The sequence below is a fragment of the Pogoniulus pusillus genome, chromosome 28 (genome assembly GCF_015220805.1).
Source record: "Pogoniulus pusillus isolate bPogPus1 chromosome 28, bPogPus1.pri, whole genome shotgun sequence".
Classification (NCBI taxonomy): domain Eukaryota; kingdom Metazoa; phylum Chordata; class Aves; order Piciformes; family Lybiidae; genus Pogoniulus; species Pogoniulus pusillus.
The window spans coordinates 4,426,051-4,450,489 of record NC_087291.1 but is presented as its reverse complement, the minus strand read 5'-3'; the positions used below and the strand labels follow the sequence as shown (position 1 = coordinate 4,450,489).

Below are 24,439 nucleotides of genomic sequence, written 5' to 3'. Positions count from 1 at the left end.
CTGATCCCATGAGAGTCAAACATCTGACATTCAACATGCAGGCATTTTTATTTGGCAAGAAGTGAGGGAGTCAGGCATCCCCCTGGCCACGCACAGCTGCTGGCAAGAGTGCTGCTGCAGAGAAGCAGTGATTTCACCTATTTATTCTACTACCATGGAACCTTAGTAACGCAGTCAAATAGCCTTGCAGCACAGTGCATGGGACTTGCAGGAGTACAGAAAGTGATATTAGCCCAGGTTTTGCAAACTCATTTCTCAAATTTAAGAAAGCCTCAGCAACTTATGCTGATTTTCAGCTGGTTTTACCTCCTTCCCTGCTCCTTACTACCACGTGCAGACCACAGGTTTTCAGGAGAGACCATTAACATAAATGCAACTTCTCAAAACACAGCACACATACAGAACTACTACAGCTCCCTACTTGCCTTATCTCTTGGGCCTCTTACATGGGGCTTTTTTTTGGTTTGTTTGTTTGTCTCTTTTTATGCAATAAAATTAGATTCCAGCATCTGTCACTATCAAGGCAAAAAAAAACAACCCTCATCCCTGGCTCCCACATGAAAACATTGTAACCAATGCACAGTTACTGAACCATGATGCCTTAATGATCATTACACAAATCGACTTTTTTGTTGTTGTTGTAGTTTGAAATAACAAAATTAAGAATGTGCTTTCATAATTACTTGAATCAGACTGTCAGGTTATAAATTGAATACCCCCCCCCAATAAAATTAAACTGTGAAAGTAACACCTACCACAGGCACACACATGCATACACACATGCATGTGAATGTTTTTCATTTGGACTTAGAATCATAGAATCATAGAATCATCCAGGTTGGAAGAGACCTCCAAGATCATCCAGGCCAACCTAGCACCCAGCCCTAGCCAGTCAACCAAACCATAGCACTAAGTGCCTCATCCAGTCTCCTCTTGAACACCACGAGGGACGGTGACTCCACCACCTCCCTGGGCAGCCCATTCCAATGCCAATCACTCTCTCTGCCAACAACTTCCTCCTAACATCCAGCCTATACTTCTCCTGGCACAACTTGAGACTGTGTCCCCTTCTTCTGTTGCAGGTTGCCTGGGAGAAGAGACCAACCCCCACCTGGCTACAACCTCCCTTCAGGTAGTTGTAGCCAGCAATGAGGTCTGCCCTGAGCCTCCTCTTCTTCAGGCTGCACACCCCCAGCTCCCTCAGCCTCTCTTCACAGGGCTTGTGTAACTTTTAAAGTATGCATTTTGAATTTAAGAAGATTTGAATTTATTCTGATGATAATATATTGATCCTTAAAAACAAAGCAGCTTTAAAGAAAGATATAGAATACAGACACTCCTATGTGAGAAAAGAATTCAACCTTGGAAGGAATCTTCTAAGTCCCCAAAGTTGTCCAAATCCATGTGCCAGATAGTCCCTTTTCTTTACCAAAGCCAACAAGCTACTAGCAAAGTGCACCTAAGCTAGAGCACAACCTTACTAGTATCACTGCATTCTCATCCTGCTCCCATCAACCCTTTCTTGCCCTGCACTACTGCCTCTGCTGCATTGAGTCCCTGTAGCCAGGTGGTTTGTTGAGCATCAGGTCCATATGATGCTCCTCTGCAATTAAGTAGCTCATGCCAAAGGCACTAACACATCACAAGGGAAGATGCTCAGTTTTTACCTTGGCACTACCTAAACAAATTTCTGAGGTGCATTGTTTAGTAGGTCCTCTGTACAAAGTGCTCCAGTCAGCAGAACATTAGCTGCAGTCTCCTGGCTCAGGCAAGCCCATTCACCTTGCAGATGCTGGCTGCTTAGACACTCAACTTAATGTTCACTCAAATCAATCCCTTAAAATCAAACTAAATAAGAAATCCCTGCAGCAAACCACAATCTTTCCACTGTCAGAGCTGGCTCAGCTCACATACTGTTTGATACCATAACTTGAGACCATACTCAAGAGTTAATCAAGATTTTATATCAGAAATAAGAGTAGAAATGCTCAATTTTAGTGATCTTCAAACAAAACAGTTAACCCTAATATGTCTCCTCCAGACTTTTGATTATGACTGGAAGCAATTATCCCAGGATTTCCAGTTCTGAGCAGGAAAACCAATATCACCAAACTGACAAATCAAAACAACACAAAACACCCCACAAAACAACAGTGTACCTCTCTCAAACAAGCCTCTCTTAGGTACTACGTTTGGACAAGCCTCATTGTGATGGTTTGGGTGTTACCCTCCCCCCTACACTTTGGAAATCACCCAGACTAGACTCAGCCAGCTCTGGAAATTTGAATGAAGCTTATATTTACAGCTCAGCACAATATACAAGCAGATATTTACAGTATATACAGTTATAGACAGAAATAGACAAGGTAAAAGGTGATACAGAAACACAACAGCCCTCCCAGAAACCTGAGTCCCCAGGAGGGGCTCTCAACTGCCCTTACACCTTCTCCCATCCCTCTCAACCTTACCCCAGTCCCAGGGATGAATGGAGGTTCAGCTAGGGGGTTAAGAAGCTACGTGGATTACTCAAAGAGATGACAGAGAGGCTAGAGAGAAATGCAGCTCAGGCAATGCCCCAAGAAGAAGAAGTACCTTATCTATGTTTGGATTCTTGTTCTCATACATCTCAGCAAGCCTGCGAGTGAAGTAGACATCACTCTTGTTTGTATTTCACAGCCTGTAATCTAGCTCTTCTTACCAAAACATTCTAATGAGCTTCAAACTAACACACTCTCACTTTTTTTTCCCTGGGAAATTTTTCTGTGTATCACTGACAAGCTCCACTGCAGCCTTTTTATAAGACAAGTATCTCCTTTAATATATATGGCACCCCTACACATTTAAAGCTGATTAATTGGCTGACTGGCAGTCTGCTGGTTAAAGCAGCACCCAAATATTCAGTCTACCTAAGAGGTTACTTTGAAGCAGCTGTCTACTACGAATGGCATTTTGGCTAACTATAGACCTGTAAACTTGTTCAGCACAAATTAACGTTGCATTGCTTAAACTGAGGAGAAAAATAACCTCTGAGAATACAGGCATAATCTCTGCAATGAAAGCAAAAAGAACTACATGCTTGCATCATTTGTTTTCTATACTTGGTAGCAAAGCACAATCTAAATCACAGAATCATAGAATCAATCAGGTTGGAAGAGACCTCCAAGATCATCCAGGCCAACCTAGCATCCAGCCCTATCCAATCAACCAGACCATGGCACCAAGTGCCTCATCCAGGCTTTGCTTGAACACCTTCAGGGATGGCAACTCCACCACCTCCCTGGGCAGCCCATTCCAATTCCAATCACTCTCTCAGTCAAGAACTTCCTCCTGACATCCAGCCTATACTTCCCCCAGCACAACTTGAGACTGTGTCCCCTTGTTCTATTGCTGGTTGCCTGGCAGAAGAGACCAATCCCCACCTGCTACAGCCTCCCTTCAGGTAGTTGTAGACAGTTATATCAATCCTCTAAAAGAGCTGCAATACATCCTTGGGAAGATGTTGTGCTTCACTTGATTACATGTCCCATTTAAAGACTGAGACACAAGAGCTTCCTGGCCTAAAAAATGTAAGACTATGCACTTAAATAAACCTCCTGTCACACAAATCAGAGACGGTCACAATTTTGTGGACTGATGACTGGCCTCATACCTTCGTTTTGTGGAGAACTGCACTGGAAAGGGGAAGGTGTATGTATAAAACCAGTCCTCTAACCCCAAGTCTTGACATGTGAATAAAGCCGTCTGAGGAGCACACAGGTTGGAAGCTGCTGTAACATTCTATCATAATTAGAAACATTTCAAGAGCCCTGTAATTTCCAATCAAAATTACAGTAATTTCTGATATACAAGCCATGATTCATGACAGAATTTTTACATTCCATGGGAGATTATAGTGGCCTGATGTATGACACACTGAGTGCAGTACTAACATAAACAATTCAGTTTAATGGTTAAACAGCACTTGGTGTTTAGAATCCCACAATAAAAGAAACATATTATTGTAGAAATTATCACTTTGACAGTGATTGAAGGGTAGGCAGGCATGTGGCCTATAAAGCTGTAATTTTTACAGTCCACAGCTTGAGTTTAATCATTTTGATATAACATTTCCAAAATATCCCTTTAAATGCTCCTTGCAGCATATAAGTTAAAAGACAGCATCCTTTCTGTACAATGGAATGCAGCAAGCAACTCCAACAGGTGAATGAGGCAGAAGACAAAAGTTAGAGAGCATTGAAAAGTAAACCAGGACTAAAAGGCTGATGGCTGAAGAATCATTAGTCTAAGTGATGGCCATCAGCTTTTCCTGGAAGATGCTGTGTTTTACTGTGGAGCACTTTTAGACACTAAACAGACTTAACAATTAATCTAACAGGAAAACTCCACACTGCAAGCATTAGCAAAAGCATTACAGAGCAAGAGTTCACAGAATCACAGAATCACAGAATTAACCAGGTTGGAAAAGACCTCTAGGATCATCGAGTCCAACCTAACCCTTCTAATTAACTAAACCGTGGCACTAAGTGCTTCATCCAGCCTCCTTTTAAACACCTCCAGGAATGGTGACTCCACCACCTCCCTAGGAAGTCCATTCCAATGCCAATCACTCTTTCTGTGAAGAATTTCTTCCTAATGGCAAGCCTAAACCTACCCTGGCACAGTTTGAGACTGTGTCCTCTTGTTCTGCCACTGGATGCCTGGGAGAAGAGACTAACTTCAGCCTGGAGCACAAATCCTATGAGGAGAGGTTGAGGGAGATGGGCCTGTTTAGCCTGGAGAAGAGGAGGCTCAGGGGTGATCTTATTACTGTCTACAACTACCTGAAGGGACATTGTAGCCAGGTGGGGGGTGGCCTCTTCTGCCAGGCAACCAGCAATAGAACAAGGGGACACAGTCTCAAACTGTGCCAGGGTAGGTTTAGGTTTGCCATTAGGAAGAAATTCTTCACAGAGAGAGTGATTGGCATTGGAATGGGCTGCCCAGGGAGGTGGTGGAGGCACTGTCCCTGGGGGTCTTCAAGAAAAGACTGGATGAGTCACTTAGTGCCATGGTCTAGTTGATTGGATAGGGCTGGGTGATAGGTTGGACTGGATGATCTTGGAGGTCTCTTCCAACCTGGTTGATTCTATGATTCTATGATTTCTCTCAAGTGTTGCTATAACCATAGTTCTAGACTTGCCCATTTTTCTGTCTGTTAGTTTCCTTTACTTACTTTTTCAGTATGTTCTCACTTAAATCAATGCTTTTGCATACTCTGGTTATCTTTCTCAGAAGCCATGTCACTTATGATAATCACACCTAACAAGTGCTTGCTCATTTCCCTCTCTTGCCACTCAACTTGATAGAAAATCTTCAGCTGAAGGAAACAGAACAGAATCATAGTTTCCAGATATTGCCATGATCAGTGCAGAAAGAGACTACTGTACCCAAACCTTGGGCAATCATCAGTTAGCATGAATTTATTTCACCTCAATAAATTTGTGACCATTGACAACTGAAGAGGCTCAGGCCCAGAACAGACTCGTAAGAGTGTAAACATCTGGGATTCTTTAGGAGAATCATAGAATCATAGAACGGTTTAGGTTGGAAGGGAGCTCGAAGATCATCCAGTTCCAACCCCCCACCATAGGCAGGGACACCTCCCACTAGAACAGGTTGCTCAGGGCCTCATCCAACCTGGTCTTAAACACCTCCAGTGAGGCAGCAGCCACAACCTCCCTGGGCAACCTGTGCCAGTGTCTCACCACCCTCACTGCGAAGAACCCTTTCCTAACATCTAGTTTCAATCTCCCCTCTGCCAGTTTAAACCCATTACTCCTCGTCCTGTCACTACAAGACCTTATAAATAGTCCCCAGCCTTCATGTAGGCCACCTTCAGATACTGGAAGGCTACTGTAAGGTCTCCTTGTAGTACAAAACCATACCACAAAGGCTTAAATCTGAACATGCAATATATGCATATGCATACATGTGGGTAACCAAGCAGCCATGACACTCCACAATCGTACGTGTGTTCTCAGTGTAGCTTATACAATCATAATTCAGTGGGGGTTTTGGTGTTGCTTTTGATGTGGATAGTGCTGCCCCAGCTCCTGTGCACAGCCTCACCAGTGGGTCTGACTAAATATTTTTGCCATACTTCGCAAAAACAAACCTCACTTCATGAACAGGAGACAGAGGAGAAGCTCAGCGACTGCCATTACAGTGCACGCCATCTCAAAACACCGCAGTCTGAAGATGAATTCATTAGAAACACAGACAGCTCACCCACAGCTCTTGCCATGCCCACACCAGCCAAGAACCTGCCACTTTCTGAGCTGTGCAAGGCCCATGGATGCACGATGAAGGCATCTCACTGGTGGCAAGAGGGAGAGAGGCATCCCAAGAAGCCACCTCTCAACCCTGCCTAGTCGCGGGTAACCAGAGGCTACCTCTAGATGCAGCAAGGAGCTATGACTGTGGTATGGGGCCAGTGTGCCAACCCACTCGTTACACAGAAGCAGATCAAAGCTGGGGGGTTGGGGGACAGTCACACAGAACAGCAAATCTGTTGTATCTTGGGAACTTTACCTGGCTTTTGGTTGCCGCAACCTTCGCGAACAGTGCTTGAGACACCTTAGCTCTCTTCATTTCCTGCTGAATCTCGTCATAAATGGAAGCATTAATGTTCATGGAATTGTTTTCTGGTTTTCCATTCCTCTCTGTAGCAATAGTAGCAGTTTTGACCTAGAAAATAAATTTTATGAGACATTTTTTCATGATGAAAAAAGTTACTTCTTTCTATTTCTCTCCCCAAACAATTCCCTTTCCATTTTATTCCTTTTATTCAGTCCTGCTTTGATATTCTTTCAGCTTTCAGAGACAACACTGTAAGTCATCCATAGTTCAGGCAACTGGGAAAGAAGAAAGTTCAGCATATTGTAACAGGTGAGAGCATCTGAAATATGAGTTATCATTAACTGATCACTACGAATTTCAGCCTCATAAAATATATTAGGTGGAAACCTGTCAAAGAGTCTTATGGAGGATTTTAAATCCTTACATGGTTTTTTACCCCCCCCCCCCAACAAATTAAGTGAAAATTGTTAAGTGCAGCATAAAAGAATCTCTAATGCAATAAAATAGTGACCTATGGCTTCATTCCTGCCTTATATTTGGTACACTCAGACAATAATAGCAAAATTGTGGCTTTAGATTTATTTTATTTTAAAAGGAGATTATTTTTTCCTCTGTTTTTAAGACAGTGCTAATTTAGAATGAAGCATGTTTCAATCATCCATTTAGGAGATCAAGATAAGGCCTTCTTAAGACTATTAATTCTTGTTGTATTTCATTTGTAACATCAACTATTTAATCTTCTTGCAGTCCATAGAGTCATAGAATCAGTCAGGGTTGGAATTAGATAACAAACTACAGACAATTAAAAAAATCACCATTGTGTCATGTGTCACCCACACAACTGTGACAAAAGTTTAAGGATTTATCCACATACAACATTAGAGTTAGTTTTCCTGTGTTTTTGTAAGCAAAGCAATCATAGAATCATAGAATCAACCAGGTTGGAAGAGACCTCCAAGCTCATCCAGTCCAACCTAGCACCCAGCCCTAGCCAGTCAACCAGACCATGGCTTAACACATCACTTTTTCTGGTGTTGATGGCTTTGAGCAGACCTTTTCTCTAGAGTATAGAATCATAGAATCAGTCAGGGTAACCAGCAATAGAACCAGGGGACACAGTCTCAAGTTGTGCCAGGGTAGGTATAGGCTGGATATTAGGAAGAAGTTCTTCACAGAGAGAGTGATTGGCATTGGAATGGGCTGCCCAGGGAGGTGGTGGAGGCACCATCCCTGGGGGTCTTCAAGAAAAGCCTGGATGAGGCACTTAGTGCCATGGTCTAGTTGATTGGATAGGGCTGGGGGATAGGTTGGCCTGGATGATCTTGGAGGTCTCTTCCAACCTGGTTGATTCTATGATTCTATGAAGGCACCACAAGAATCATCTAGTTCCAACCCCCCCTGCCACAGGCAGAGTCACCCTACCCTAGATCAGGCTGGCTGCAGCCTCATCCAGCCTGGCCTTAAAAAAACAACCAAATGACAAAAACCCCCAACACAATAATCATGAAAACAAGACAGAACGATCTGGAACAAAACAGGCAGAACAGGGGAAGGAGAACAGGCAGACAGCAAATCCCAGGAGGTTCCAACATCTTTGGTGTAAGGGTGCTGGAGCCCTGGAGGAGACTGCCTGGAGAAGTTGTGGAGTCTCCTTAGGCCCTTAAGGCAGAGCAAAAAAATATCTGCCTGGGTTTTGTTCCCTGTGATTTAGAGGTTGCATTGCAGTGAGGATGCTGCCTGCTGACAGAGAGTTGGGTGTCACTGCCACCTGCTTTGGGACAACTCCACTACTGCATTTCACCGTCCCTGGGGGTCTTCAAGAAAAGACTGGATGAGGCACTCAGTGCCATGGTCTAGTTGACTGGCTAGGGCTGGGTGATAGGTTGGACTCGATGATCTTGGAGGTCTCTTCCAACCTGGTTGATTCTATGATTCTATGATTCTATGATTCTAAGGAAAAGAATAAAAACCACATGAGTAGTGACATGATGTGCAGAAGACAATCCTTTCCTTCATCCTCTGGAAATGATGTTTCAAACACCTTGAAATCATCCCACCAAGGTTATAGTGCAATATCTGCAATAGCAGTTGAGAGGTACCACAAAAAAACCCCACACAAATCAGTAGGTACTCAGCTTATCCTACAATATTCTTAATAGCCAAAGATAATGTTTCTTTAGCAGGTATTCTTGCAATGCTTCTCCAAGATTAGTAGACATAATGGACCACTAATCCTAAAGTGGACCAAAGGAAATGAAGCACTGGATTTCTGCCAAGAACACACAAGTTGATGATGCAAAATCAAATCTTTAGATTTCACTTCAAATCCACTGGTTCCTACTGAGGTTATTGAGAGATTAATGAATTTAGCCATTCAGAGCTTACATGTCTAGTCTAAGTTAGTCATTCAGGCTGCCTCTAAATCTAAGGGACAGACCTTGACACTTGAAAAGGGTGATTCAGCCTACTCTTAATTATGTGTGTAAACCCACACTTTCACTATCAGTTCAATCAAGTGCCAGTCAGCATTTTCCTAATGTCACAGTATCACAGTATCACCAAGGTTGGAAGAGACCTCACAGATCATCAGGTCCAACCCTTTACCACAGAGCTCAAGGCCAGACCATGGCACCAAGTGCCACGTCCAATCCTGCCTTGAACACCTCCAGGGACGGCGACTCCACCACCTCCCCGGGCAGCCCATTCCAGTGCCCAATGACTCTCTCACTGAAGAACTTTCTCCTCACCTCCAGCCTAAATTTCCCCTGGCGCAGCCTGAGGCTGTGTCCTCTCGTTCTGGTGCTGGCCACCTGAGAGAAGAGAGCAACCTCCTCCTGGCCACAACCACCCCCCAGGTAGTTGTAGACAGCAATAAGGTCTCCCCTGAGCCTCCTCTTCTCCAGGCTAACCAATCCCTTGAGGCTCAGAGGGAAATCATGACAACACAATTCATCTGCTAACCTCACTCTATGAGCTTCCATATGTTACAGGTCTCATGAAGAGTCAAAGGATTTGGGTGAGAGACTTACCTAGGCAAGTTAGCTGCTTTTTTTCCCCTAAAAATGTCATGCTCAATTTGTGTTAACTATCCTCCACAGTGCTTTTAAGACAAAATAATCTAGCCCAGAAACTGAGAGAGTCTGCAGCTTCTCCTGAGCCTGATTTGTCTATCAAGTGTTTCAGGAGCTGTGTTAACACATGCCCACTAGCTGCAAGGGGTGTTTCACCAGCAAGAACAAGGTGCCCATACACATTTCCACCTGCTGCCTTCTGCCAGGCATTAGCACTTTCTGGTGCCCTAAAGCAGGAGTTCTGAGTAAAAAGGGCAAGGAAGAGAAACCCCAGAACGTGGCATGCAGTTTGTCATGTAATTTGCTTTCATCTGAAAACAAGTGGCACTTTGCAGCCATGAGCTGGAGAGTGAGGCATTTCTTTTTCTGCAGTGTGACATTTCACAGGTGACACTGCAGCAGAGGACAGCCAAGCCCGGGCCAGCAGCTGCTTAGACACATTTGAGACACCCAGCAGTGGGAAGCATAAGCAGCAGCACCATGAACCTCCCTTCTTCCCATTGCAGAGATGGAAAGTACATGTCTCACACTGGCAAATCAACATGAGTCCACAAGAGCAGGTGCATATCCTGAACATCATACAGGGAAATCACTTGAAAATTACAAATCAGTGGCAATTTTAGAACCTTCAAATGAGGAGGACTTGATAAAAGACAACTGACAACCAATGGAGATGTTAAATAACACAACAACAACAGAGAGCTTTCTCTGCTTGCTTGTAAAAGAAAGGCTAAGCTAAATTAGAGTATCAAAAAGGTATGGTGTTGTCAACACACCTTCTTGAACCTCAGGTTTAAGATTTGGCAAAGCTATTTCAGTCCATCCCAAAGAAATATTTCTAACTTCTAAATAATTTTTGAGGATTCTGAGGGAAAGATGAAGGTATTCAGCTAGCATACAGAAATCCACAGTGTCTTTGGGGAAGAGAACACTTTGCTTTTGTTAACCTGATCAAAATGTCTCCTATCTTTAAGCACACTGCCTTTTTGATTGCTACTCAACTTCAAAAGACAACTTCACATTGTAGTGGTACTTCGTAGAGCACTGAACTGAGCTCTGAACACTCAGATTATCAAACACCAAGTTAGAGATATAAACTCTGCATCTTGGTCCACACTTTTCCATGTCTAATTTAGTATGGATATGCATTTAACCCAGGGGAATGACTGAAAATCCTTGGTCTAGCTGGCAAATCTATCTTTTTACAGATACAACAAACTCAACAGCATCTGTCACTGCAGCTTAAATAAACACACAAACCTCCTATTGACCTTGTTGATATTGGATTAGGAAGTGAACATGAGAATCAGAATCAACCAGGTTGGAAGAGACCTCCAACATCATCCAGGCCAACCTAGCACCCAGCCCTAGCCAGTCAACCAGACCATGGCACTAAGTGCCTCATCCAGGCTTTTCTTCAACACCTCCAGGGATGGTGACTCCACCACCTCCTTGGGCAGCCCATTCCAATGGCAAATCACTCTCTCTGTGAAGAACTTCTACCTGCATCAAAAAGCTGTAGTATACCAAAGAGCTTCAGGAGACTAAAAATATTAGTTATAAACTGATGTGTTAGCAAGATTGTAAAGATAAATATATAGGTTACAGATTATCAAGAGCTGTCCTCAGCCATTCCCTCTTCAGCTTACATTAGTGACCAAGTACAAAAAAAATTCTGCCAGCTCTTCATAATTTGTCTTCAAAGATCAGGAGTAACTGGGGCTGGACTAGATGGACCATTGGTCTGCTCTGGTCTGATGATTTCCATGCAATAATGCTCATTAACCTCTTGGAGAATATCCATACATAAAACTGCTCATAATTTATTCACAGCAGGCATCTTGCCTGTTGTATTGAATTTAGAATCAAGTTCAAGAGACAGGTTGGTTGAGGCTGGGTTGGAAAAAAACACCCTCCTCCACAAAAAAAAAACTACAAACCAAAAAGTCCTCAGCACTGCAACCTCAGGAGGTGAAGAAAGTATTCACTTTGGAGAGAAAATCAAACCAAAACATCATCTCTCATCTCATCCACACTTTAGCACAACCTCCCACCTGCATTTAGAGCCACATTTTCTGTTTAGGGGTGAAACCACAGACTGAACAGAGAACATTATTTTACAAGTGTAACACATTGGAAAAGAGAAATTGATTTGGTCATAGAATCATAGAATCAACCAGGTTGGAAGAGACCTCCAAGCTCAGCCAGTCCAACCTAGCACCCAGCCCTAGCCAGTCAACCAGACCATGGCACTAAGTGCCTCATCCAGTCTCCTCTTGAACACCACCAGGGACGGTGACTCCACCACCTCCCTGGGCAGCCCATTCCAATGCCAATCACTCTCTCTGCCAACAACTTCCTCCTAACATCCAGCCTGTACTTGCCCCAGCACCACTTGAGACTGTGTCCCCTTGTTCTGGTGCTGGCCACCTGAGAGAAGAGATCAACCTCCCTTCAGGTAGTTGCAGACAGCAATGAGGTCACCCCTGAGTCTCCTCTTCTGCAGGCTGCACACCCCCAGCTCTCTCAGCCTCTCCTCATAGGGTTTCTGCTCCAGGCCCCTCACCAGCTTTGTCGCCCTTCTCTGGACACCTTCCAGCACCTCAACATCTCTCTTGACTTGAGGAGCCCAGAACTGGACACAGCACTCAAGGTGTGGCCTGACCAGTGCTGAGTACAGAGGCAGAATATCCTCCCTTGTCCTCCTGGCCACACTGTTTCTGATGCAGGCCAGGATGCCATTGGCTCTCTTGGCCACCTGGGCACACTGCTGGCTCATCTTCAGCCTACTATCTGCCAGTATCCCCAGGTCCTTTTCTTCCTGGCTGGCTTCCACCCACTCTGTCCCCAGCCTGTAGCGCTGTCATCTTCCTATCACAAATCAATTTAGCCTTTTAAAAATAAACCCCAACTTAACAACCCACACATCCACTCCCTCCCAATGTAAGTTCTCATCAAGTGAGACCAATTGCAGTAGGAAGAAGTTCTGGTCTAATTCAAATTTTCCCAAGCAGGACAGTTTGTTACAGAAGGAATAACCCATCTGAAGAGGTTTTCACAAACATGGAAGCTCAGTTTTTCCCCACCAAAACTGAAACACACACACAAAAAATCTTTTATAACACATTCTCCTAAGGACTGTTTTAGCTTGGGAACAAAAATCTTCTTTAATCCTGGTTTAGCTTTTAATATTACATTGTACATTAAAATTCATAAAGTAGTTCATTCCAGGCAAAACAAACTACTTCTCAGTTCTGCTCTGCAAATAGCACAGGAGGTACAATAAATGCTGTTGCTTTCAGAGCAGCTTTTATCAGGACAAAGTTTACTACTCCATTATTACAGTGGTGCCTGGAAGTGCAGTTGTAGTTAAATGTTGGGGTTTCCATTAACTCTTCTCTATGGTGGTTTTTGGGGGGGGTGGGGGGGTGAGAGGGCTGCATTTACTATTTTGTTCAATTTTGCTTTCATTAAAATACAACTTGGCAGCAAGATGATCAACCCAAATCTCAAGTTTTGCAGACTTAAAAAGAAGAAATTTGATAGTGGTGATGTATGGGGGGGGTGGTGGGTGGTGGTTGTGGTGTGTGTGCACACATTTGAGCTCTGGAGCTCTGCTGTCAAGGTTCATGGGAGCTACAGTCAGCCAGAGATCCTTACAATGGAAGATCATCACTCCTCAAATACCAGCAAAGATTCTCAAGATTAGTAGTTGAAGAGTAGCATCCTATCACTAAAATTCCTTTGACTTGAAGGAACTATAATTTATGTGAAGCCAGAGGAAGGCCAGGATTATGTTTATGAAAGGTTTTGTCAGCTGAGTACCCAAAATAATGACTCATGCAAGATTTGAGAATAGAATCAACCAGGTTGGAAGAGACCTCCAAGATCATCCAATTCAACCCATCCCACAGCCCTATCCAGTCAACTAAACCTTCCAGCTCTTGATTGTGACCCATACTTTGTGCATTAGTACACATGCACTTCAGCTGGGCTGCTGCTTTTACCCCTATCTCTAGTCTACCATCCCCAAGGATACTTCTGAGATGTCATGTTAATATTACATTCTGCTCTTGACATTACACCTACTGTTTTCATACAGGATGATGATGTGTCCCAAGAGTGAGCACAAAATTTGCTTGGGAAATGTGGGATAGGTGGCAAAAAGGATTTCTTCCTCAGCTCTGCTGAAACACCTCTGCTGAGAAGGAATTGATCACAACTGCAGGATGGCTAACAAAGTTCAATCAGAATATCTTTGCAAACAAAATCTGTGACTTGGTCACTTGTTTCCCACTTGGTCACTTGTTTCCCTCTTCCTTAGTACAACTTAAGGGGAGGATGGAGTCCTCTTTTCCCATCCCGTGGACAGCCCTGATAAGAGGGAGAGGGTGGCTCTAACACATCCATGGGGAACTCCATTCCTCCTGAACATAGTTCCAGACTCAGCATCCTCTGAAGTATCTCTTTTTCCCACAGAATATGTAATAAACTCATCCTCTGACCTTGACTTAATGATATCCAGAAAGGACTTCTGTTGGTGATCTGCAAGATGAAGGTGTAGAAAAAATAACATATAGAAAAACTGAACAAGAAAGGACCAAATTTTCTTCTCTCTAGGTTGGAAAGGTTAGACTATGTCTCCATGCAGAACCTACCTGCTGGAGACACTATAGAATCATAGAATCAACCAGGTTGGAGAGACCTCCAAGATCATCCAGTCCAACCTAGCACCCAGCCCTAGCCAGTCAACCAGACCATGGCACTAAATGCCTCAGCCAGGCTTTTCTTCAACACCTCCAGGGACTCCACTGTCTCAGAAAAGAGCCTGCCAGACAGGCTTCTCACCCAAGAGTGGCAGATGAACAATGTCCAAGCAAAAAATTCTTATGTACACTACCTCCTTGCACCCAGTCCACCAATGTGGACCCAAAATCTCATGCATTAGAGGCTAAGGATTTCAATAAAAAACAAACTTAAAAGAAAAAATAAGTAAGATTGTGGGGGTTTGTTTAAGTAAGAGAGAAAGGGAGAAGTAAAGGAGACAAAGAGCTTCTTAAGGATTTCAAAAAAGAACTGGAAGCAATCCAGACACATTAGCTCAAGTAGCAACCAGTAAGAATGCTGTAAGAATGAGATAAATTCAACACAGTTCCTTCTAACTCAAGCACCAGGGTTTATGCCTGGTGAGTTCCTACCATCCTATCAGACCTCCAAGGTCACATTTTCTGGTTTTGCATGCAACAGTATGCAAACTTAACACAGAGCAAACTCAGATGCTAAATGGTTAAGTCTGCTCTACTGTCTGGCCACCAGTTGGCAACACAAAAATGCAAAATAGATCCTTTTCAGGATGTTTATTTTCACATCCTTCCGAAACTGATAACTTGCAATTGCAAAATAAACCTTCATGTGTGGCACATTAGCTCCCATTTTTCATGGTTTCATAGTTTAATTGTTTCAAATGTTACACTGGTCTAAAGATTTAACATTAAATGTGTTGGCTCTTGCATGAATTCTCTTCTCAGGATGAATGGTTTGTTTTCATAGAATCATAGAAGCAGTCAGGGTTGGAAGGGACCGCAAGGATCAGCCAGTTCCAACTCCCATGGGCAGGGACACCCTACCCTACATCAGGCTCTCCACAGCCTCATCCAGCCTGGCCTTAAACACCTCCAGGGACAAAGCCTCAACCACCTCCCTGAGCAACCCATTCCAGCCACTCACCACTCTCATGTTCAACTTCCTCCTCACGGCCACTCTGACTCTCCCCACCTCCAGCTTTGCTCCATTCCCCCCAGTCCTGGCACTCCGTCATAGCCTAAAAAGTCCCTCCCCAGATTTTTTGTAGCCCACTTCAGACCCTGAAAGGCCACAAGAAGGTCACCTGGGAGCCTCCTCTTCTCCAGACTGCACAGCCTCAACTCTTTCAGTCTGTGCTCACAGCAGAGCTGCTGCAGCCCTCTGAGCATCCTTGTGGCCCTTCTCTGGACACGTTCCAGCATCTCCACATCCTTCTTGTAATGGGGGCTCCAGAACTGGATGGAATTTTGCCTTTCAATAGTTATCTAAGAAGCTTGCAGCTAAGCCAGAAAAATATTATGCTTTATTCCTGTATAGTGAACTTTAAATAATTACTTATAATGAATTCAGCAGTATGGAGGCTAGAAGCTTTATTTCCTTACCATCAAACATCCAAAAAACTGTGGACATTCTTGGGGGGGATATCAGAGTAGCACCAGGTGTTAATAACTTTGCAGTATCTTGAAAATCATTTATTTCTGCTAGGAGTTGTAAATTTATATCTGCCAGTGCAACAGTTGGAATAATTATTATTTATAGCATGAAGTATTATCTTTATGGTACCAACACAGACATTGAAGTTTTAAAACTTAGGGTTCTGAACACTTAGTAGCAGGTAGCAAGTGTCACTTTTTTATAGGTGGATAACGCTGGCAACATGTAAAAAGGTTGCACAGAACCCTAACTTACAGGTTTCTACATCTCCAATCCATCTACTCAGTGTAATATGTAGTAAAGTGTAATATGTACTAAAGTACCTCTCTTTAGCTGAATGACAGTGAACAGTGTTGCAACCGGGCACACTGCTGGCTCCCGCCTGAACATGAGCCAGCAGTGTGCCCAGGTGGCCAAGAGAGCCAGTGGCATCCTGGCCTGCATCAGCAATGGTGTGGCCAGCAGGAGCAGGGAGGTCATTCTGCCCCTGTACTCTGCACTGGTTAGACCACACCTTGAGTGCTGTGTTCAGTTCTGGGCCCCCCAGTTTAAAAGGGACGTTGAGATGCTTGAGCGTGTCCAGAGAAGGGCAATGAGGCTGGGGAGAGGCCTTGAGCACAGCCCTACGAGGAGAGGCTGAGGGAGCTGGGATTGGTTAGCCTGGAGAAGAGGAGGCACAGGGGTGACCTTATTGCTGTCTACAACTACCTGAGGGGAGGTTGTGGCCAGGAGGAGGTTGCTCTCTTCTCTCAGGTGGCCAGCACCAGAACAAGAGGACACAGCCTCAGGCTGTGCCAGGGGAGATTTAGGCTGGAGGTGAGGAGAAAGTTCTTCCCTGAGAGAGTCATTGGACACTGGAATGGGCTGCCCGGGGAGGTGGTGGAGTCGCCGTCCCTGGAGCTGTTCAAGGCAGGATTGGACGTGGCACTTGGTGCCATGGTCTGGCCTTGAGCTCTGTGGTAAAGGGTTGGACTTGATGATCTGTGAGGTCTCTTCCAACCCTGATGATACTGTGATACTGTGATACTAGAAAAATAACCACTTTGTTCTGCAGACCTCAAACACTAATCTGTAAGGTCTACTTGTTAACCTGTTTTCCTTTTTGAAAGGATCAAACCAAAACTGTAGGTCGTTTCCACTTGGAACTGCTGCAATTGGGTTAACCATACCCCTGACTCCCACCAAAAAAAAAGCATGTGTAATTAGGAACGAGAGCACAGCAGAGAGAGATAGATTCCCCCTGTCCCCACCCCCTAAATTTGGATGTACAGTATGCTTAGTCAGTTAAGAAAACCCCTAAGTCTCACTTTCTTTCTGGCTGCAAGGGATTTATACAGTGTAAAGTGTGAATTAAAACCAATACAAGGACTACCTCTGACTTGACATCCTTCTGGAAGGTCCTGTAATTAACTCTGTTCTTTAGCTGTGAAATTGCCCAAGACCACTTGAGACAGAGTGAGACATTACCTTGGCAGAAAGAGATAAGTTCAGAAGGAGGGTTAGCCTTTGTTCTGAATTACCTGGGCTGTGGGAGCAGGTACACATATTAAAACAAGCTCAAATGTTATTTTAAACACAGTTATCTGTACCTAACGATTTCCCACTAAACCATTACTATGTAAATAGTTTCCCATCCTTTATCTTGAAGAGAATCTATGGTGGATTTTGCAGGCCAAACTAAGTTAATGGTAACAAAATCAGACCATGAGCAAGGTCTGTTCTTTCTGCAAAGTATTTTGTTCCTCTTGTGAAAGGTACTGCAGTAGGTCACAGTGATCTGTCCTCCCTTTTCTGACAAATTTGCTTTTACTTTAGTGTGGTCCTTAGTATCCATTAGCTGCAAGAAAACTAGAAAAATCATATGAAGGAATTCATTGCATTCAGGAGGGGCACGGAATATAGTCACAGGCACAAGTCTAAGGAAGCCTGGTTAGCAAAAAACTGCTCTGCGTTTACAGGCTGCACCACTGCAAAATTCCCTCAGTCCCAAAGCCTTGCTGTGTATAGTCAATGTGGACTCTGCACACAGCCTGATTCCCACGTTATCTGCAGATCAGTTTGTTTTGTCCTTCACAGGTACCACCCTGAGTCACAGCAACACAGTTTCAGAGAAGACAGACTTGGTTCTGGAGTGTCTCATTCACAACCACGTTCCTTCTTTGTGGAAATCCTTTGCATTCCTAAGGCTCACATCTGTGTTTCTCACATAGCCCAGAAACCCACATCAGTTTCCTTGATAGACATGAGACTAAGGCATTGAGTTTCTGGATCCCACTCTACCAAACGTTATAATTTGGTGAGAATTAAACCAAAACCTCCACTAGATTTTACAGAAATCAACAGGGGATTGGTTAGCCTGGAGAAGAGGAGGCTCAGGGGTGACCTTATTGCTGTCTACAACTACCTGAGGGGAGGTTGTAGCCAGGGGGAGGTCGCTTTCTTCTCTCAGGTGGCCAGCACCAGAACAAGAGGACACAGCCTCAGGCTATGCCAGGGGAGATTTAGGCTGGAGGTGAGGAGAAAGTTCTTCACTGAGAGAGTCATTGGACACTGGAATGGGCTGCCCAGGGAGGTGGTGGAGTCGCCGTCCCTGGAGCTGTTCAAGGCAGGACTGGACGTGGCACTTGGTGCCATGGTCTGGCCTTGAGCTCTGTGGTAAAGGGTTGGACTTAGAATCATAGAATCATAGAATCAGCCAGGTTGGAAGAGACCTCCAAGATCATCCAGTCCAACCTATCACCCAGCCCTAACCAATCAACTTGATGATCTGTGAGGTCTCTTCCAACCTTGGTGGTACTGTGATACTGTGAGTTTCATCTGGACAAATACTGAAGGAAGCTTTAACAAACATAGTCAGTTCTTTCAGAACAGTGGATAGAGCAAGCCTGTTATGCTATCCACTTGTCAGTAACAGCTCAACCTGGTGAAAGCATGCCCAGCATTTTGGGATGGAGCCTTCATTTCCCCATCCTTTTAGTTTTACCTATTTGATTTTCTGGAGACAATTTTTAAGGCAATATGTTGCATTCATATTGCTGCTTTCATTCACAGTTCTCAGTCTAAATCCTTCAGAATTCCTACCTCCATTTTTAACCTTAAAAAAGTAACACCTGAGCATTAGAGGGAAAAGAAGACAGCTAAAAGTCAAGGTCTTGCAGGCCAGTAGAGCTTGTGTTTCTATGAAACAGGCAATATGTTGCATTCATATTGCTGCTTCCAGTCACAGTTCTCAGCCTAAATCCTTCAGAATTCCTACCTCCATTTTTAACCTTAAAAAAATAACACCTGAGCATTAGAGGGAAAATAAAGACAGCTAAAAGTCGAGGTCTTGCAGGCCAGTAGAGCTTGTGTTTCTATGAAACAAGCAAAAAACTCCATAGGGGCCATAATAGATAGATATTATCTTAACATTAGAAAACAGGCAGTAATAAACTGCTACTCTCAGCCATCATATTTCTTGTATTTAACTTGTGATGCACTGCACTCCAGACACTCAGTCTCCAGCCTATAGCGCTGCTTGGGGTTGTTGTGGCCAAAGTGCAGAACCCTGCACTTGGCCTTGTTCAATCTCATCCCATTGGCCTCTGCCCACCCATCCAGCCTGTCCAGGTCCCTCTGCAGGGCTCTCCTACCTTCCAACAGATCAACACCTGTTCCTAGCTTGGTGTCATCTGCAAACTTACTGATGCTGGACTCAATGCCCTCGTCCAGGTGATCAATAAAGATAAAGATGTTTCTATGAAACAGGCAATATGTTGCATTCATATTGCTGCTTCCAGCCACAGTTCTCAGCCTAAATCCTTCAGAATTCCTACCTCCATTTTTAACCTTAAAAAAATAACACCTGAGCATTAGAGGGAAAATAAAGACAGCTAAAAGTCAAGGTCTTGCAGGCCAGTAGAGCTTGTGTTTCTATGAAACAGGCAATATGTTGCATTCATATTGCTGCTTCCAGTCACAGTTCTCAGCCTAAATCCTTCAGAATTCCTACCTCCATTTTTAACCTTAAAAAAATAACACCTGAGCATTAGAGGGAAAATAAAGACAGCTAAAAGTCGAGGTCTTGCAGGCCAGTAGAGCTTGTGTTTCTATGAAACAAGCAAAAAACTCCATAGGGGCCATAATAGATAGATATTATCTTAACATTAGAAAACAGGCAGTAATAAACTGCTACTCTCAGCCATCATATTTCTTGTATTTAACTTGTGATGCACTGCAAATGACTCTACAAGCGTTTAAAAACGCAACAGCCAAAGGATTCTTCTGCAGAAAGGTACCACACTTCAGAAGATGGAGACAACAGAATGAGCATGTCAAATGTCAAAGACACAGAGAGTGGTTTACTTGTGGAGGCCGGGTGGGTGGTGTGCTTATGAGTGGTGCAGGGCCCATTGCAGAGGCTGCGTTCAAGCTCCTCTCCCTTTCGTCCTGGTAAATTCGATCTCGTTCAGCTTCTGGCAGCTGCAAGAAGTTCTGCATAGCCCGAAGGTTTACCAGTAAGGACTGTGAGGCAGTCTTGGGATCCTCTTCCTTTCTGAGGATTTCTGAGAGCAAGCCCTGTAGGGAGGGAAGAAGAACAAAGATGCTGCAGAGTTAGTCCAGGTGAGCGCCTGTAAACCCATGCTCTGCAAAGCTGCTGCTTAGCCATACTCTGTCCTCTTTACACCAGGCTGAGAATGAGAGCAGCAGATGCACTATTCGCTCCACACAGGAACAGATTAATGCCATTTTAGGTAGCAGACAGGTTCCAATGTACCCTTAATTTTATTAAGCATCTATTTTACATAAACCATAAGCTGAATCGCCCTAGTAGGTCTCCTTCCTTTTACTGGCTTAACTTGCCATGAAATGTTTCACAGTGGATAGACAACCACAGGATGTTAAGTGAAATACAGACAGTCCAGAGGCATGACACTGGGGTACTCTCAGGATCCCCAGACAAAATGCATACCCACCCTACAAAAATCACTTTCCACAACTGAAGCAACTTAAAAGAGCTCTTTCAAAGGCAGTGATAGTTCACAACTAATCTGAGACAATAAACTCACAGCATTCCAAAAGCACTGCTTAACTGACTCAGGTCTGTATGTTTTTCAAGTCAATACTTAGAGAGTTGCCTATTGGAATTAGATGAGGAAGTTTATTGTCAAATGCTCCTCCCTTCTGCTCTCACAATCTCATTTCTCTTCATGAGGACAACCCAAATTCTCACCCTGTTCACTGCTTGGGCTATATATTTGAGCATCTGTTCAGGTCCTGTTTCTTAAGTCCATTTACCACGGTTGTCCTTTGGCCACCTCCAGAGCCCAGCAATGATAGACAGAAGTCAGCACTAAGGAATGAGAGGGAAAAGCAGACCAGGCATCCATAGCAGCAAGACAGAGGCTACAGATGACAGTGTGCCACCAGCAGCGTGCACACACTATACCAGGTTTCCTACATAACCATTTTCACAGTATCACAGTATTATTAGGATTGGAAGAGACCTCATAGATCATCAAGTCCAACCCTTTACCACAGAGCTCAAGGCCAGACCATGGCACCAAGTGCCACGTCCAATCCTGCCTTGAACAGTTCCAGGGACGGCGACTCCACCACCTCCCCGGGCAGCCCATTCCAGTGTCCAATGACTCTCTCAGTGAAGAACTTTCTCCTCACCTCGAGCCTAAATCTCCCCTGGTGTAGCTTGAGGCTTCTCAGCAAGACTGATGCTCACAGCACGTGTGGATCTTGTCACCTCTCTTGAAGTTCCTGTCCTATCAGGTCCTTATCAAGGAGCCAAGCCACTGCTCTCAGGTGGTAGCTGTGCTTAAGCAGGGTCAGAATCCATGCACAGTGGCTGCTCTGAGCTCTGCATTTGCCCCATCACTCCTCAATCTCTCACACGCAATGAGGGCAGAGATGCATACCACTGCACTGGGACCAGTGTGGTACTCATAGCCCTGTCTGTGAGAGGTATGGGGTGGAAAACACAATTGTGCCAGCACTAAGCAGGAAGAATAATTTGGAGGAGTATTAACAAAAAATCAAACTGCATAATCCTGGGGGATACTTTCTTACCACTATTCATCATTTCTCCTCTTTTCTCATATCCAGGCAGAAAGTACACAGGAAGTAAATAAATTAATTAAGAGAAAAAGTGGTGTTTGGGCAGAGCATAAGTTTTAAAATCTCTCTTAATGACTATTCTAATAATGATTAGCAAATATGAAAATGTAGGTTTTGCCTACCTTTTTTATTCTTAGTACCCAATCCTACAGTTAATATTGTTTGCCAGAGGTAAGGTTACACAACCCATTCTCCAAGGGAGGCAAAAGAATGACTGTGCTATTGCAGACAAGGCAAAGCTGCCTGCAGAGCACATGTTGTATGATGGAGATGTGAGGTATGAGGAGATGTTGAGGTGCTGGAATGTGTCCAGAGAAGGGTGATGGAGCTGGCGAGGGGTCTGGAGCACAGCCCTGTGAGGAGAGGCTGAGAGAGCTGGGGGTGTGCAGCCTGGAAAAGAGAAGGCTCAGAGCAGACCTCATTGCTGTCTACAACTACCTGAAGGGAGGTTGTAGCCAGGTGGGGTTGGGCTCTTCTGCCAGGCAACCAGCAACAGAACAATGGAACACAGGGGGATGGATGTTAGGAGGAAGTTCTTGGCATTGGAATAGGCTGCCCAGGGAGATGGTGGAGTTGCTGCCCCTGGAGGTGTTGAAGCAAAGCCTGGATGAGGCACTTAGTGCCATGGTCTGTTTGATTGGCTGGGACTGGGTGCTAGGTTGGACTGGATGGGCTTGGAGATTTCTTCCATCCTGGCTGATTCCTTGATTCTATGATACCATGCTGGAAACAACCACACTAGGATTAAAAAGAGGAAAGAAAAACTGAACTTAAGCAGACTGATCACTGGCAGGAGAGGAGACTCCTTACTAACAGCCACCCTTCTGTCAGTGTCAGGAAATGCCTTCGAGAAACATCTGAATCTGTAGTAGAAAACAGTTGCTTTGGTAAGCCTTTGTCATAGTGGGCAGCTAAAAGAAAAGAAAAAAAGAAGAAACCAACAAAACAAACCAGAAGAAGTTGTTCTTGTGTAACTTTCCCTCAGTGAAATAAGTAAACAAATAAAATTGGGGGTTTTGTACCTTTTCTGCCTATTGTCAATATAACCACTGCTGCACCTCTTGGTGATTAGAAGTGCCATTAGCATTCCAAGGCAGGAATGCCTCCCACCCAGGAAGGTGGTTGAGGCCCCATCCCTGGAGGTCACAGAATCACAGGGTGTTTGGGGTTGGAAAGGACCCATCGAGTCCAACCCCCCTGCCAGAGCAGGACAATCCTATCTAACACAGATCACAGAGCAACACATCCAGACAGGTCTTGAGAGTCTTCAGAGAAGGAGGTGTTTAAGGCCAGGCTGGATGAGGCTGTGGCCAGCCTGATCTAGGGTAGGGTGTCCCTGCCCCAGGCGGGTGGGGTGGAACTAGATGATCCTTGTGGTCCTGTCCAACCCTGACTGTTCTATGTGTCCATGATACTTCCCTCTCCTTCCTTTATCACTGCCGTGACTCTGCATGAGCTAGAAGCAGAGCAGAGGATGCAGATGCAGAGAGGAGGGGAGATGACAGCACAGGAAGAAGGCAAGGAGACCGTTTGCTTCTGGAGCTTTGAACCTAAAAGCCTGGATATCTGAGTAAATAACAGGAAAAAAAAAATCAAGTGCATTACCAGGTGCATGCAAAGTCTTACAGTACCATTTGCCAGCTTCAAATATTACTTTGTTGCTACTGCTTCGATTTTCTGAGCTCGAAACTTTCTGCTAAGGGTTGTAAGAGAGGATGCAAATTGGGAAGATCCTAAAAAGGAAAGATCAGCTCTCACGTTCTGCCCCAAGCTGACATGCAGAGATTTACTGCTCACTTTACTGGGCCTGAGCTCGTTTGCCAAGGTACAAGACTCAGGGTACACAAAAGCTGAACACTGTTTTGCATAGAGATTATCAACAGTGTTAGGCTCAGAGTCCTCCTCACTGTTCCTCCCCCTGGTTTTTTTTTTTTTCTTGCACTGGAAATGTATTTTCTTAAAATGTTTTTAGGTTTCATTGACAAAAAAAGAAAGTTTTCACATCATCAGAGCCCTTGAGCACAGCCCTACGAGGAGAGGCTGAGGGAGCTGGGATTGGTTAGCCTGGAGAAGAGGAGGCTCAGGGGAGACCTTATTGCTGTCTACAACTACCTGAGGGGTGGTTGTGGCCAGGAGGAGGTTGCTCTCTTCTCTCAGGTGGCCAGCACCAGAACAAGAGGACACAGCCTCAGGCTACACCAGGGAAAATTTAGGCTGGAGGTGAGGAGAAAGTTCTTCCCTGAGAGAGTCATTGGACACTGGAATGGGCTGCCCGGGGAGGTGGTGGAGTCGCCGTCCCTGGAGCTGTTCAAGGCAGGACTGGACGTGGCACTTGGTGCCATGGTCTGGCCTTGAGCTCTGTGGTAAAGGGTTGGACTTGATGATCTGTGAGGTCTCTTCCAACC

The 24,439-nt window shown here is 44.5% G+C and overlaps 1 protein-coding gene across 7 annotated transcripts in view; it reads right to left on the bottom strand.

Annotated features, from left to right (window-relative positions):
• SATB1 (SATB homeobox 1) overlaps positions 1–24,439 on the bottom strand; it is a 119,385-nt gene that overhangs the window by 29,406 nt on the left and 65,540 nt on the right. For all 7 annotated transcript variants that reach the window (XM_064167279.1, XM_064167284.1, XM_064167285.1 and 4 more), the window contains 2 exons: positions 20,271–20,483; positions 6,571–6,726 (listed from right to left, as the gene is read on the bottom strand). In XM_064167279.1, coding sequence (XP_064023349.1) covers positions 6,571–6,726; positions 20,271–20,483 — 369 coding nt within the window. The remainder of the gene's footprint in view (positions 1–6,570; positions 6,727–20,270; positions 20,484–24,439) is intronic.